Source organism: Notamacropus eugenii, chromosome 6 (genome assembly GCF_028372415.1).
Source record: "Notamacropus eugenii isolate mMacEug1 chromosome 6, mMacEug1.pri_v2, whole genome shotgun sequence".
NCBI classification, from domain to species: domain Eukaryota; kingdom Metazoa; phylum Chordata; class Mammalia; order Diprotodontia; family Macropodidae; genus Notamacropus; species Notamacropus eugenii.
Genome location: NC_092877.1, coordinates 195,932,865 through 195,950,672, shown reverse-complemented (window position 1 = coordinate 195,950,672; position 17,808 = coordinate 195,932,865). Strand labels below are relative to the sequence as shown.

General features: G+C 36.2%; 1 protein-coding gene across 1 annotated transcript in view; it reads left to right on the top strand.

The window, feature by feature from the left end:
* LOC140512548 (uncharacterized) overlaps positions 1-17,808 on the top strand; it is a 125,233-nt gene that overhangs the window by 23,032 nt on the left and 84,393 nt on the right. Inside the window, 4 exon segments of the mRNA XM_072621699.1 lie at positions 2,388-2,525; positions 3,448-3,578; positions 6,927-6,971; positions 9,608-9,787. Coding sequence (XP_072477800.1) covers positions 2,388-2,525; positions 3,448-3,578; positions 6,927-6,971; positions 9,608-9,787 — 494 coding nt within the window.

Genomic DNA, 17,808 nt, shown 5'->3' with positions numbered 1-17,808 from the left:
CCAGATGAATTTTATTTTTTTATCTCTGTGAAAAAATTTTTGGTAATTTGATTGGTATGGAACTGAATAAGTAAATTAGTTTTGGTAGAATTTTCATTTTTCTCGTATTAACTTGGCTCGCCCATGAGGAACTGATATTTTTTTTCCAGTTATTTAGATTTGGCTTTATTTGTGTGAAAAGTGTTTTGTAATTGTGTTCATGTACTTGATTGGTTTCTGTAGCATATATTGTCATAATTCTCTTGCATCACTCTTATCTTTTTCCCCACTTATCCTTCTACATCTCTTATATTAATTTTAAACTCCTTTCTGAGGTCTTCCCTGAGCTCTTTCTGGGATTGAGACCACTTCTCATTTTCCTTTGGGGTTTTGCTTATAATTGTTTTGACATTGCTGTCTTCTGAATTTTTTATTCCATATTTTCTGTGACCACTCTTAACTTTCCATTTTTTAAACTGTTTTTTTTTTTTTGTTCATGGTTTTTGGTCTTTTTTCTTTCTTTTCAATTCAATTTCACTTCTGCTTACAGTGTGGAAAAGGCACCATTTCTGGCTTCTTGTGTGAGGGTCTACAGGCCCTAGCTGTTTACCTGGTGCTGCACTAATGTTCTCCTGAGGTCCATGGGAGACCCTCTGGTCTGGAGCTGTGCTAAGGGGGTGGGATTGAGGATAACTGGCACTGCTGTAAGTAGTAGGGTTCTGGCAGCTTACGTGACGCGGCCTTGGAGTTCCAGTACTGATATTTGGCATGTGCTATGACTGGTGGAGTGTTTTTGCATTTCCCTAGGGATACACTGAAGCACTTGGCATTGTAGTCACTGGTGACTCCCTATGTGCTTAAGCCCTGTAAGGATGGAACCTGCCTGTTTGCCTGGGGTTACGCTGAGGCATGTGGGTTCTCAGAGCTGGAGTCTACCCCATTCCCCTGGCTAATTTTGAGACACATAGTTTGTCCTGCTGTTGGCGTTGGGCTGTTCGACCATACTGGGGCTCATGACCTAGAATTGCTTTGCTAAGGTGGGGCTTGCAGTTAGTCTTCTGGGACACTTTGTGTCTTGGACTGCGCTCCCTTTTACCCAAGTGAGAAAGACCTTTCCTGCCAACCTTCCAAATTTCTTCGGCTCAAAGATTGTTTCACTCCGTATTTTTACTGCTTCTGCTGTTCTTGGATTTGTTTGGGGGCACTATTTTATGGTTGTTTGGATGTAAATATAGGAGAGTTATGTCAATTTACTGCTTCCTCCAACATCTTGGTTCCCAGAACTAAATGTTATCTTTAAAAAAAAAAGCCTAACATTTCAGAACATATGACAATATTAACTACTAATAGCAGAGTTTATGACTCCATCTGTTTCAGTCTTTCCCATTGTCCCTTATTTCCCACTCAAATATAATTCAGTGATTCCTTTTGGGCTTTTCTTATGTTTGCTATTTAGAGTTTAGATCAGATAAAAAGGTTTAAATGGAACGAACATTTCTACCTAAAAGGAAGAGCTCATGAATACTTCAAAATACCTATAAAATATGCATGATTTCACCAGTGAGGATACTTTTTACACTCTTTCAACCTTTCACAGGGTCAGCCTGCTGTTTTGGTTATCACTAAGTAGTCAAGGGACAGCAAATCTCTTCTTGGCATTACGGATATTCCTACAATGCTACCTGAGGCAGAAAGTCCATGTATCATTCAGCATACTACAGACTCGGTATTTCTGAAGATTTGTGTTATCCTCATTGTGGATGTTCTCTCTACTATTGCAAAGTATAATCACACTTACTCTTTAGGAATTGATGGGTCTTCCTCAAATCAAATGTTGCTTGCTTTCTGATGATGAATCTTTCTGGACTTACTTAGGCTTGCCCTTAAACAATAGAGTTCATTGCTATATTCATGTTCAAAAACTTTCATGTTTGTTAAGACCTAGAATAGCTTGTTCTGGATTGGCCTTTGACAAGCAAGGGTCAGTTCCACATTCTGAAGAGCACTGGAATAGTGGCAGTGGAGTGAGTTACTAAGATTATTTTCAAAAAGCCTCCGTTTGACTTTGAAGTCGAGTAAAAAAGTGGAGTCTCTGTGTAAGAGTCTTCTGAAAGTTTTTCACTGTTGTACACAAGTGGCTTTTACACATCCTCTTCTTGTCTGTCATAAAGCCTCTGCTAAAACTCTCTGGGGACGAAAAAACCCCTCTCATCCTTATGTTTCATTCTGGTCTTAATTGCCATTTTTCATGCTACAGGTAAGCAATAAAAGTACTCATAAATGTTCATGTTCCATATGCATATTAACTCATACAGAAGATATCCTCTTATTGAAACAATGTCAAGGAAAATCTAATTATGTGTGCTAGTTTAATTTCTTAAATGTGAAGTGTTTCTTTGTTGTTGTAGAACACCCTTGATGATCGCTGCCCGTTCTAACCAAATGCATGTTGTCAGTCTTCTTCTTCGATATAATATTGACTTCTCTCATAAAGATGCATATGGACACACAGCTCTGAAGCATGCTTTTTATTGTAGTCCTTTGATGTAAGTATTAACATGATAATTTGAATTATTTTTACATAATTGCATTTCAAAGCATTTTTCCTCCATACTAGGGACTGGCCAGGACTTTCATTATCGCATATTATAGCAAGCATCTGGCAAGCATATTTCAAGGCACTAAGAAGAAATTGAGCCAATAGCCAAGTTAGGTCATGCAAGTCCAGGAGAACATGAGCAAAAGGCAGGTTACAAAGTAGAGTTAGGTACTCTGAGACCAGAATTTTCAGAAGTAATAGTAATGATGGTAATAGCTGCCACTGTACATTTCTCTAAGGTTTTCCAGTGTTTTACATACATTTTATTATTTGATATTTATAAAAGTTCTATAATTTTCTATTAATAAGGTCTGATTTAGCGAGGCAGGCTTTTTGTTTGCTTATTTGTTTTTTAATTTTTGCTGGCATCTCTGAACTATAATAGACCAAAACTTAGTTTTAGGAGAAATCACATGATATCTTGGATGCCTGCAAATGAGTGATAACTAAAAAGAATAAATCATAAATATTAATAGTCAACATTAGATTTTACAGAGAGGTAGTTCGGTACAGAGGAAGAAGTGATCGATTTGGAGTCACAGGAACCTTGGGAGAAATCATGCCTCTCTACATATGTGTGACCCTAGACAACTATGATCTTTTCTGCCACTTATTTACTTAATCTGTAAAATAAAGAGATTGAAACAGATGACCTGAAGCTCTGAATCTATAATTCTACATTAGTATGACTCAGAGTACAGGTGTATTATGTCTTGGTTGAATGAACTGATACGCTACAGACATTATCAAATGAATAAAAAAAATTTGGTGATAATCTCATTATTAAGGTTTTAGATATGCAGAGATTTAGTGCATATAATTCTACCTCGACTGTTGTAGAATTATTATGTTTTATATTTTATACACAGGCATCACCTAGTGCTTCGTGGATATAAAAATCAGAAAGCACTTTATGAGGCTCTTTCACCCCAAATCTGCAGTTCAGAGAGGGCTTCTGATCCAGAATTTACTTTGGGTAGACCTGACAAGGATCAAGAAGGTAGGACTTGCAAATCCAAAGAAATAGTTAATTTAAATTAAATAATTAAAGAGCAGTCTTAAAAGTCATATACACATACACATATACTCATACTTGAAAAGGGTAGGAACTGGTTTATTATTATTATGTTATTGTTTATTATTTTGTTTATCATAGTTCGTTATATATTATTTGTCTTATTATTAATTGTTTACTTAATTATCCTCATAGCTTCAGTATCCTGAAACTGTTTACCAAAAACAACCTCAAGGACTTTTGTGTAAATAATTTCTTCTTTTCCAAAAATTTATTTAAGTAGGTTACAGTAACAATTTTCACATTTCTTCATTATTCTAAAGCATTTAACCAAATGGTGAGAAAAGTTTTGAACACTCCTAAAATGTATTATATTGAGCAATATTATTTGTTTTTGATTCTTAAACATGGGAAAAATAAATATATAAGGGCCTCTTGTACCTGTAACATGTTCACACACAGAAACACACACACACACACACAGATGACCTGATATAATATTTGGACATAAAGATAAAAGAGTAAAGCATCTGGAGAACAAAGCCCTCTCACTCTGTGTAAATCACTTATCTAAGCTTTGGAAATGTATGCATTTTATACGTTTCCACAATTCTTAAATGTTCATAAAGCTTTCACTTCAGAGATACCAAAGACAATAGAAAAGCAAGAGGAGTTAGGGGACCAGGGAACAGAGATTTGAAAAGTAATACATATGTGTTTCCAGATTTTTGGTAGTTATTTCCATATGTGCCTACCTCCAACATGACCCTAGGAAGAATTTCCATCTCCTTATTCAGGCAGTCAGACTTTCAAAAGGAGGAGATTTTCAGAGTTAACTCCTAATTTTAATTACTGCCACCAAGGCCATTTGAAATCTTAATGACCCGGACTTGTAATGATGAACTCATCGCACATTTATGAGATTCCTTTTTCAAATCAATTAACCCATTAACTTGTGAGAAAAGTAGTGTGGATATTCTATGTACTCCCTTTTGAAAGGGGATGAAACTGAGGAGCCCGAAAGCTTAGGTGACTTGCTCATATTAACAGAGTTAAAGGAAAGTGTTATCATGTTTAACTACTCTATGTTAAAGTATACATCTGAAAGAGAGGTGTTATGTAAACCCTTCCATAAAAGAAAGGAGAAACCACAATGGCAGAAGAAAAAGTATTTAATTTTGAGTATATCTTACAGTGGTAAACAGGGCCTAAAAAATATCTTTTCCCCCCAAAAAATACATTTTAATTTCCTTGAGCAAATGACGTGATGAGTGAACCTTATTTTTTCTTATTTATTCATTATTAAAATAGGACATCTCTAGCTATATACACGAAATTGTTATGAGGAGCCTTTAAGACTAAAAAGTCCAGTTGCATTCAGAAATTTTTATCATGTTAACTATATATACAAATTTTAAGTGCATGTTTTTAAAATCCCAAAACCAATTTTAATAAAAATAATTATACTAAAGAATATTATCGAAGATGGAGCGTCTGTGAAGTTTGTCAATCAAGAAAAAATTATAGTCCAGAATATGGCATTAAATATAAGAACAATTGAAGGATATGGCTTATTAGTGATAGGAGTATTCATACGTATGCTCATGGCATATGTCTGAAGGTAGACGCTGACTATATGAAATATGTAGCAACCAATAACCTTTTCCATACAAACCAAAATCATAGCGTAGACATAAAAGCATTAATGCTAGATTTTTACATGCTTCAAACAAGTAGGGATGGAAATATGAAGCAAAATAAATTTTTATAATTTGCTATTCTAAAGTATATATGCTTTTCTTTAAATACTCATTCTCCACCATAAGACATTTATTTGTTCCACGTTATTTATATTCATCCAAAAATTGGTAAAATTCATTATTTCAGAGGTAAGTGTACTAGTACAGCATTGCTTCACCCATCATTAGATTTGAAATTGGTGATCTCTTCACCTCTTTTCAACTTAAGGAGTCAATGAGCAATAAACACCAAATTGTCATTGTTTTGGGGTGAAACTTAGAGTAGTAAAAAGTGAGAACCTTTCTCTTTTTTTCTTGAATTTTTTCTATAGTGAAACCTTTGCATAAAAATTTTCTTACAGATCATATTGTCAAAGGGAACCAGACTTTGATCGTGAAGTACGACTGTACTGGAATCATGGTCCTGGGTCCTGGTAGTAATTTTCACTTCCCTGGAAAAACACCTTGCTTTCTTGCCATTATTTCTTGCACGGTTACTTTGATATTTTAATTCAGGGTTATGGTAGAACAGCCATAAATTATCCCAAAACATTGGAATCCAAAAGTCTTTCTTTTCCTGCTCTCTGAAGATTGATACCCAGTTTGCTTTTTGCAACCATAATTTGGTAATTCTGCAATGTCATCTTCCTGCACTATTCATCATGGGTAATACCATGAACCACGAATGAGAAACACCAACAAGTAAGTTATCCTTCTCAAATGAGAAAATGAGGTAGTGTAGATAGATATGGCAGACAGCATTTAGGATCATGAGGGCTAGTCCTGGCTCTTCCAGTAACTAACTCCTTCATAGCTTTGAATCTCAGTTTCCTTTTGTTCCCATTTACAGATATGAAGTAGAGGGTTTGGAATGTCCTCAGAAGTTGTATTCATACTATCTCTCTGCATAGTTCTTTTCTCTGGTTTTGGATAGCGTTTTCTATCATGAGTATTTTGGAGTTGTCTTAGATACTTGTATTTCTGAGAATAGTTAAGTCTATCCAAGTTTGTTATCATGTAAACATGCTGTTACTGTATACAATGTTCTCTAAGTTCTGCTCACTTCACTCAGGATCAGATCATATAAGTCTTTCCAGGTTTTTCTGAAGTCCATCTGCTCATCAATTCTTATAGAAAATAGTATTCCCTTAGATTCATATACTATAGCTTCCTCAGGAATTGCCCAGTTGAAGGGCATCCCCTCAATTTCCAATTCTTGCCACGACAAAAAGAGTCGCTATAAATATTTTTGTTCACGTACTTTATCCCATTTTTATGGTCTATGTTACAATGTCTGGAGTAAAGGAGGTAAGGGAGAGGAGAACGATGATGGTGGTGTAGGAAATTTGATAGGGCAAAGAGCATGTAAAAGGGTATTGTTTGAAGAAGCAAAGTTTCATAGCTCTGATGCCCCCTGAACTGAGGGAGTAGGGTACCACAGAAGGCTTTAGAGGATGGCCTGGTTAAGTGCCTTAAGAAGATTACTTGATACTTTTGTGTAGAGAAGAGAAGACTAGTTTGTATTTTACTGCAAAGAACAATTTTCAATTTTCATATTTCTTTTTTGTTCCCTTTCTCCCCACTTGTCTTACAGATTCAATTGAAGAATTAGATTTAGATGGTGAAGATGTGATTGATGGTATTGTCCTTTTTCCTCTTCTTTACAAATACAAGAATCAATGAATTTTTTAAAAATCACACCTAATAGAAGATATTTCCAGTAGTGTTCAGAATTGTAGTTTTCTGTTTTGAACACCATATTTCAAGTAGCATTTTTATTCCTCTTGGCTTTATTCTATATTGCATGAAGGTGCATAAATCCAATTATGTATGGATTCTCCCACTTCAAGTTAATAACCATCAAGCAACTCATATGTATTACGTGCATCTCAAATGTCTGCCGTATTACTGTAGGATACAAAGATAAAACAAACAGTCCTTTGCCTCAAGTAATTTACTTTCCATGAAGGGATATAACATACAAACTATATCTGGAGTAAAGGAGGTAACGATAAGGATAATAGAGCTCTAGGAAAATTGGGAGTGGGCAAGAACATGAAAAAGGATAATGGTTGAGAAAAGAAGGTGTCACAGATCTGATACTCTCTGAACTGAGGCAGTAGGGTAGCAGAGAAGGTTTTAGAGCAAGAGAATGGCCAGTTAAATGCCTTAAGAAGATTCCTTGATGGCTTTGTGTAGAAGGGACCAGAGAAGATAAGAACCAGCGATGAAAAAAACAGATAGTAATTTACTGCAAAAATTCAGGTAAAAGTTGATGAGTTCCTGAAGTAGGAGGGTGAACTTAGGAAAAAATAAACTGGAGAGGATGACAGATGCTAGGAAGATAGAATCAACAAGACTTAGCAACTTTTAGATATGAAGATGCCTACCGACACTCTCTCTCTCACACACACACACAGATTTGGATGAGAAAGTGTTAAAAATTCGGACTGAGAAGATGGTCTGTTTTTAACAAAGATAGGCAATATTAAAGGACTGTTGACTTCAGAGATAGAGGGGAGAAGAAAGGAAACGATGAGTTCAGTCTTGTTCATTGTGAATTTGAAGGTCAAGGAGATCATACAGACTGAGAGGTCCAGCAGCCAGTCCTAAAGTATGGTGTTCAAAACTAAGGTGTGAATCAAGGCAGAGTCCAGCCAGATTAACATCTGCCTTGTTCTGAACATTGTATCTATTTCAATGAAATCTAAATTTGCTCTAGCCCTTATGGCTGCTATATTTATTCATATTGATCACATAGTCTAACAAAATCCAAGAAAATTAGGCAAAAATTTGTGTATCCATAGTAGTTCTCTCTTGTGCTTTAACTTCTGTTTGTCATTTTGTCTACAAAGATGGCACGAGGGAATTTGCCAAATGCTTTGCTGAAATTCAGGTAAACTATATTGAGAACAATCCTGTGGTCAGTCAGTCTGGTAACCTAGTCAATATGTGAAGAAAGTCTGGTATAACCCGTTCTGACCACATCATAATGAAATCATGAGAGAGGAAAACAAATAATATCCAAGAAAATTATCCCTGAGGCAGTGACTGATGCTATATAAGGTCAAGAAGGAGGAAGCCTGTGAAAAAGGCTATGGAATTTAATAGTTAGGGTATCATTGATATTGTGGGATTGATATTGTACTGTTACACCAGTGCCAGACAAAAGGATCTGAGGAGAGAACATCAATCACTATGGTAACTAGACAGTGAAAAGAAGGGGAGATATTGGATGCCATGATTAAGTGAAGGAAGGAAGAAACATGAAAGACCCAGAAAATTAAATATTTTTGTACATTCTGGTGTTAAACCTTTCATACAATACTGTCCTTTATTTGCACTTTTTGAACCTAGTATTAAAGCAGTCGTATCATATTCGAAAATGGAACACTTAAATTCTATAAGCTGTAATCTTCAAGAAGTTAGATTATTCTTTAAAGAGTTTATCTTTTAACCAATTAAAGTAGTTCCCATTTTCAAAAATGATGCAACTATTCTTAGTACTTTAAAAAAAATAAAGTTACTGAAGGGATCCTAATTGTAAGCATTTTCTGTAGAAAAAATGTTTTAGCATGGTAGATAGAAGGCTGGCCTTAAAGCCAAATCAACATGGGTTCAAGTCTCATCCCTGATCCATGATAGCTGGGTGACCCTGGGCAAACCACACAACCTCTAAATGCTCTAAGGAGACTCTCTAAGACTACAAGTTGCAGAGAAGGTTCCAGCCTCCATTATTCGAAGGGGAGTTTTCTCACCTGAGATTTCTCCATAAATAAATTACAGTTTAAAAATCACAGGTTCAGAGTCTATTTCCTAATCCTAAGTTATTTGAAAAGTCAAATATTCACATTGTTTTTAAAAGATTCCTGCAAAAGAAAAGCCTTTCACCCAGGATCTTACTGATACAATTTTTTGGACTACACCTTGAGATAGATTTTGATGAGGGAGTAAGAGCTTCCAATGCAAGAAAAAGAGGATATGCTAAAAAAAGGACGAAAACAGTTGTTAGGATTTTTTTCTCATGTGACATATAATATAAGAGATAAAATACGGGATTTATAAGTAAAGTCATAAAGTCAGGTAGTAATTTGAGTGACATCCCATGAGAAAATTAAATGTGAGATAGATTTAACTGATTTATTATTTAACTCCTCTATTTCCTTTGCACATGTATATATTTGGCATTCTGCCAGTACTTCTCTGACAAATAAAAGTTACAGAATTTCTAAGTATTTGAATTTTAATGTAATTATCCTTGCCACTCACTGCCAGTGACCAAAAATCAGCCAGGATCCAAAGTGTTTGAAACATTTCCTTTAGAAGAAGATGAAGCATTTGGATCCGGAAGTGATTCTGAGACTGGTTTCAGCACTGTGATTCCAGGAGAAAAGCCAGTCCCCCGGAAGCAGTTTGAAGCACAGATCCCTATAGTAAAAGAACAAGATGAGGAAGGTAATAAAGAAGCATATAGAGTTCACATTCCGAATTTTCCTTAGGTAGATTATTTGCTCTGTTTCTTACATTCAAATCTTTATTAGTAGAGGTAAGAAAAGTAAATGATAAAGTCATGTGATGTCAAAATTCACTGCAGGTTTTTCCTCCTCTCATGGAGCTTAGAGTCTAACAGGTGTCTTTTTAACAGGTATCTTTATTTTCTCCTTTAATCAGTGTAACATATTCCACAAAAACTGAAACGGAGTAGTTTAGGTTTGGTGATAAATTAGTCTTCTCCTGTCCAATTAACTTTGATTTCATACTTCAATTTTTTTAGTGTTTCAAATACTAAAACCATTAAGCTTAAAAAGGTATATATTCACATACAAAATGCATATATGAATGTTATTTTCTCTCATGTTTGATTATTTATAGCTATCATTCCCCAAGTTAACGTATTTGATTTAATTTTTCCCAAATATTAAAGGACATAGTTGAAGTCCATGAAATTATTTGGATGGAATATAATTACTCTACGAGGGATTATATTTTTAATATTGTTATTTGAAGCTCCATCAATTCAGATAATTGTCTCATATTCACGTTTAAATACTTATGCTGGTTTTGGTTCATTAGATTTATTTGACCTCTGGTATATACATTTATGTCTTCCTAATCTTTGGAAGTTCAGTTAATCTTTTGATTTCTGAGCATTTCTCTCCATGCAATCACACTCTGTCAACCTCTGAGGTCACTGAAAGTATTACAGGGAATGTCCAAATAACTTCTGGGGTATTATCTGTGTACTTACTCTGATGTTTCTTGACTTAAGCAGAGTAGATTATAGAATTATTTGATAATACAGATCTCATTTACTTTGACTTCCTTATGCAAGATGGCATCAAGGAAGAGGATTTTTTCCTACTTTGCTTGAGACAGTCCTGGTCAATGGTTTCACGAAGAGTTAAGTTTTATTCTCTTTGTGCTTTGAAATAGTGAGATTGATTTTGGTTATTTTTAAAATTAATTTTTTTCTCTCATTCCCGAACTCAAGTTTTTTCTCTCTCAACTTAGTTCAGAAATTCAGCTCTCCTTTAAGGAGTGGAATTTAGAAACACAGTTCTCTTGTTAATCACTTTTTTATTCTGGTGGTTAGTTTCAGGAAACACAATGAGCTCAAGTTCAATTTCATGAGTTTCTAATACAGATGTCTTCCCTATGATACAAGTCCATGTTGCACAATTCTTTTTGATGATAGACACTAGACTCATAATTCCATTGCGACAATTGAGTAGGTTGAGCATTGCTGGTTTCTGACACTAAGGTTCTCAGGGAACTGACATTGAAAGGGTAAATGATTTCGTAAGTCTCACAGGCAATATAAAATCAGAAGTGGGACTCAAGTTCAGGCCTTCTTCATTCTGAGTCCACACTGCCTCTCAAAGTTCGTTGGTGTCTCTCTGATTCCTTTGCTCTGAAACCTTCGGTTTTTGATTCCCTGTGTCTATCAGATAAAATACAAACTGAAGAAACTGTGTTATAACCTCCATCTAAAAAAACACACAAGTTAGGGCTTTGCTTACTAAATACTGTTAATATTCAGACACTTTTACCTTGGGACAAGAGATTGCATAGGCTGATTAAAATAAATCGTGACAGAAGGCAACAGGAAGTCAGAATTATAGACAGTAGTACATGGCTTCGTTGGAAGCAGAAAGAGAAATCAAACAAAGACTCCCTCACCTTCAAAAATTGTGAGGGTGGGTATGAGGGCCTCAGGCTATCCTAGAAGTTTTTGTTATTTAGTGTTATCTAGATAGACATTTCCCCTCCCTAAATTCATTTATTCTAGAATACATTATACATTTCTTGTCTTGATTCTGGTCACCTTTGGCTTACTTCCCTGCATGTTGTCATCCAGTTACATAGCCTAAAAATATTAAAACGATGTGGCCATGTAAACTACAAACTTAAAAAAAGTTTTCAGTAGCTCAGGAAAGTAACTCACATGCCATCAAATGTTTGGGAGATGAAGGAATGTTGGCTACTGAGGACCTTGCCTATCAGGTTCTAAGCAGCCTTCTTTCATTCAGCTCGTTTTCACTTTCATTTCAACTGTTCTATCAGTTATTCTGTGTATTATCCTGCCCAGTATAACCTCTATGTACCCCTTCAAGGCACATTACATTTTCTACATTTGTAGGGAAATCTCTTTCTTCCTTCAGAAACTTTCTGAGATGGAAACTCCAGGAAGTTTTCCTTCATTTTATTAGTCTTTCTGACTAATGATTTCACATTATATTGAATTGTTGTTCTGGTGAAAGAGATTAAGTGTACACTTGTTATAAAGATCATCAACGAATGTTACAGAGCGCCTAACACTACATGTATGAAAATGTAATCCATCCCACGGTTTACTAAATTGGACCCAACAACCATTGCTCGTTCTGAATTTTTCAAGAAGAGAACCATAGAATAAATGTGAAACACAAAGTAGTCAATAATATGGTAAATATTCAGGAGGAAAAGAATCTCAAACAAAAGACAAACCCATTGCCTTATTGTCAAACTTTGAATGATTACCACACATGACAGAGACATAAGGACAAGCATTTCACTTTTCTAGCAGCACAGGCTCTCCCTCTCTACTACAACATAACAACTGTTTCAGTTATTAATAGTACCTCAAGTGTTTTCTTGCTCACTGTCGGAAAGAAAAAAAAAATAGTGCTAATGTTAGTCATATTACACAATCTGGCTATACTCTGTATGGGAAGATGATACTTAATGAAATTTATAGGCAAGTTGGATGAATAAATATGTTTATATTGAAATTAGTTTTCATAACTATAGTACTGATGCATATAGACTAAATAGGAGGCAAAATAATGTGTGTGGAGCTGTTTTGGAAGTACCTATTTTACAAATTTTCTGTGTTGGAGGAGCAGCAGTCTCATATCCACTTCAGAATGTTCTGAGCTAGATCAACCCCCTTGATATCCCACTTGATATTCCCTGATATTGCATCCACTGTCAAAGATCAGCTGATTAAGAATGTCCTAAAGGAAGACTAGGTGTTCCGGGTAAAGATCATTGTTGTAGTTGGTGCAGGTGGCATGGAATGCGCCATTAGTATATTAATAAAGGATCTGGCTGAGGAACTTTCCAGAGATGATGTAATAGAAGACAAAATAAAAGGAGAGATGATAGATCTCGAAAAGCTCAGGCATTTCCTCAAAACATCTAAGACTGATTCTGGCAAAGACCACATTGACTGCTTACACAAAAGTAGTGAATTTTTTGGTTAGGACATGTTTACAGAAGGGAGAATGGCATCTTAATTTGGTCCTTCATGACGTGAATATCTTTAAATTCATCGTTTCCAGTGTTGTAATTGGTGTTACCATTCTCAGCAACTGCCTTTCAAAATTCGAACAAGAATAAAGTCATTGTGGTTTAGGCCTTTGTCATAAATTAGCCTTCTCCTGTCTAATTAACTTTGTTTCCATACTTCATTTCTTTTTAGTGTTTCAAGTACTAAAACCATTAAGCTGAAATAGGTTTACATTCACATATAAAGTAGAAGTATGAATTATTTTCTCTCTCATTTTGGATAATTTATAGCTATCATTCCCAAAATAAAAGCATTTGATTTAACTTTTCCCAAAGGTGAAATGACACATCTAGGTCGAGCTTCCCAGTAATAGATTCCATGAAATTATTCATGATGGAATATAATTATTCTACCCACAATTTTTTTTCATATTGTTATTTGAAGCTCCCTCAATTGAGATGATCACCTCATATCCACGTTCAAGTATTTATACTGACTTTCTTTCAGTAGATTTGTTTGCCCTGTGGTATATACAGTTATGTCTTCCTCATCTTTCAATGTTCAGTAAATCTTTTCATTTTTGAGCATTTTTCTCCATGTAATCATGCTCTGTCAGCCTCTGAGGTCAATGAAAGTACTACTGTGAATGTCCAATTAACTGCTAGAGTATTATGTGTGTACCTTACTCTGCTATTTCTTGGCTTCAGAAGAATAGCTTATAGAGTTATGTAATGCTACAGATCTCACTTTGACTTCCCTTTGCAACGTGGCATCAAGGAAGAGGATTTCTTCCTACTTCTTTTGAGACAGGCCTGGCCAGTGGTTTCACAAACAAAGAATTGTTTTATTCTCTCTGTCTTTGGAGATAATGAGATTGATTGGGCTTTTTTCAAAATTTATTTTTTCCTCTCATTCCCCAACTGATGCTTCTTTGTCTCTCAACCGGGTTCAGAAATTCACCTCTCCTGTAATGAGTGGCATTTAGAAATACAGTTCTCTTGTTAATCACTTTTTTTTTTCTGCTGGTTCCTTTCGGAAAACACGATGAGCTCAATTTCACTTTAAGGAGTTTGTTATACAGATGTCTTCCCTATGATACAAGTCCATGTTGCACAATTCTTTTTGATGATAGAGACTTGACTTGTAATTCTATTGGGAAAATTAAGTCCCTTGAGCATTGCTGCTTAGTACCTTCTCTAACACTAAGATTCTCAGAGAACTGACTAGACTTCTGAAAGGGTAAATGATTTCTAAAGTCTCACAGGCAATATATACTCAGAAGTGGGACTCAAGGTCAGCTCTTCTTCATTCTGGGTGAGTTATCCATCCTCACTGACTTTCAAACTTCATTGGTCTCTCTCGGATTCCCTGGCTCAGAAACCTTCGGTTTTTGATTCCCTTTGTCTATCAGATGCATTACAAACTGAAGAAATTGTGGTACAACCTTCATCTAAAAAAAAAAAAAACAAAAAAACAAAAAACAAAAACACAAATAAGGGGTCTGCTTATTCAAGGCTGCTAATATTCCGACACTTTTACCTCGGGAGAAGAGATTCCAAAGGCTGATGAAAATAAATCGTGACAGAAGGCTACAGGAAGTCAGAATTATAGAGAGTAGCATATGGCTTCATTGGAATCAGGAAGAGAAAGCAAAGACTTCCTTGCTTTCACAAATTGTGAGGGTGGTTATGAGGGCCTCAGCCTACCCTAGGAGTTTTTGGTGCTTACGATTACCCAGACAGACATTTCCCCTCCCTAAATTCATTTATTCTGGAATACATTACGCATTTGTTCTGTTGATTCTGCGCACCTTTTGGCTTACTTTCCTGCATGTTGGCACCAAGTTACACAGTCTGAAGACGTTAAAACGAGGTGGCCATATAAAGTCCAAACTGTAAGTCAGTTTCCAATAGCTGAGGAAAGTAACTCATATGCCAGCAAATGTTTGGGAGCTGAAGCAGTGCTGACTACTAAGGACCCTGACAGTCAGGTTCTAAGGCGCCTTCATTCATCCAACTCGTTTTCACTTTCATTTCGAGCCAAACTGTTCTGTCAGTTAGTCTGTATATTATCCTGCCCTGTATTAGCTCCATGTACCCCTTCAAGGCACATTTTCTTTTCCACTTTTGTGGGGAAATCTCTCCCTCCCTTCAGAAACTTTCTGAGATGGAAACGCCAAGAAACTTCCCTTCACTTTACTAGTCTTGGTGACTAATTATTTCTCATTATATTGATTGGTTGTTCTGTTGAAAGAGACTAAATGTAGACTTATTATAAAGATTATCAGGTAATGTTACAGAGCACCTACTACTACATATATGAATATGTAATCCATCCCATCGTTTACTAAATCAGACCCAACAACCACTGCTCTTCCTGAACTTTTGAAAAAGAAAACCATAGAATAAATGTTAAATAGAAACAAGGTCAATTATATGGTAAATATTCAGTTACCGCAAGTGTCCACGTGTTCATTTGTAGCGACTGTAGTCTCCATGTTCTGAAATGAAGCCCGAGTTCCCCTGCCCACCTTGTCTAAATTATATACAGTCTTTTCCACTCATTTCTGAGGAAAACGGAACCATACAAAAGACAAACCCATTACCTTACTGTCAAACTTTGAATGATGCCCGCACACAAGATAGACATAAGGATAAGCATTGCTCTTTTCTAGCAGCATAGGTTCTCGCTCTCTCCTAAAACATAACAGCTGTTCCAGTGATCAATAGTAACTGAAGTGTTTTCTTGCTCAGAGCCTGAAAGATGAAAAAAGAGTACTAATTCTGGAGTCATGTTAGGCAATCTGGCTGTACTCTCTGTGTACGGGAAGGTGATAGTTCATGAAATTTTCAGACAAGTTGGGTGAATAAAAACATTTTATTGAAATTAGTTTTCATAACTCTATTTACTGATGCATATAGAGTAAATGGGAGGCAATATAATGTGTGTGGAGCTATTGTGGAAGTACCTATTTGAAAACATTTTTTCCGTTGGGAGCAGCAGTCTCATATCCACCTCAGAATGTTCTGAGCCTGAACAAGCCCCTTGATATCCCACCTGATATTCCCTGGCATTGCACCTACTGTCAGTTGATTCAGACTGTCCTAGAGGAAGACTCGTTATTAGGGAAGAAGGTGATTGTTCTTGGGGTTGGTGCAGTTGGTATGGAATTCGCCATTAGTATATTAACAAAGGATTTGGCTGATGAACTTTCCTTAGTTGGTGGAATAGAAGACAAAATAAAGGGAGAGATGATGGATCTCTAAAACGTCAGGCTTTTCCTCAAAACATCTAAGACGGATTCTGGCAAAGACCACGTTGTGACTGCTAACTCAAAACTGGTGTATTTTTGGTTAGGATATGTCTCCAGGAGGGAGAAAAACGTCTTAATTTGGTCCATCATAGCATGAATATCTTTAAATTCGTCGTTCCCGGTGTTGCTAAATACAGCCCTAACTGCAACGTGCTTATTGTGTCCAAGTCAGTTTACATTTTCACATATGTGACGTGAAAGCTAAATGGCTTTCCTAAAAATGGTGTTATTGTAAGTCCTGGCATTCTGGATTCTCCCTGTTTCCTTTACCTAACGGCAGAGAGACTTGGTGTTCATTCTTCAAGTTGCCTTCGATGGGGCCCTTTGTTCCTGTGCGGACTGGCGTAAACTTTGCTGGTGTGTCTCTGCAGAAGCTTCTTCCGCCTTTGGGAACTGTTGCTGATTCAGGGAAGTGGAAAGATTTTCTTGAACAGGTTATTGAAAGTGCTTTTGAGGTGAGGAAACTGAACGACTTCACTTCTTGTGCGATTGGCTTGTTGATGACAGATGTGACAGGAAGCATTATGATGAATCTTAGGAGAGTGCACCAAATATCCGTCAGGATTTAGGGCGCATATTGCATTCATGAGGATTTCTTCCTCAGTATCTCATGTGTCTTGGGGCAGAATGGTGTTTCAGATATGGTGAAGGTCAACCTGAATCCAGGGAAGGAGAGCTGTTGATATAAGTGCCCAGAAACTCTTTGGAGAATCTAGACGGAGCTGCAATTTTAAAACCCTTTAATGTAGTGCCATTAAGTGAACATGGCATTGGTTACAATATGGTTTTCCAATAGTTGAAATTCTTCTTCTGATTCGTGATTAAACACCAGAAATGTCAAACCTGTGAATACACTCTAGTTTCTTCCTAAAGTTAGAAACGGTGCATAGTACAGTGTGTCTACCATTCCTTCCGATTCTTTCCTTCTCACATGGTGCTGGATGTGACTTGTGTAGTCTCCGTAGTTGGAATCAAGCAGAGACAGCCACCCACAGGTATATAAACTACCTTTCTTGTATGAAGGTGGTAGAGTTTTCCATAGGTCCAGAAGACACCACTTGTATAGGAAAAACAGCAAACCTGAGTAAACATAGTTTTGTCAAATGTTAAAAGGAAATATTTGAAGTCTATGGACATGTTAAAATTGTAGTGTACATAGATAGGTAAACGGTAAATCTTCAAGAAGTTATATCATTCCGAAAAAGCAACCTAACTTCTAGTCAGAAGATAGAACTTCACATATGCAAAAAAGATAAATATCACTATGCTTTAAAAACAAAGCGAGTACTTGTGTAAAACAGAAATCGTCAGTAAGGGGATGCTAATGGTTAGCATATTCTGTGGGAAAACATTTTAGCACGAAGGATTGGGGGCTGTCCTCAAGGCCAAAAT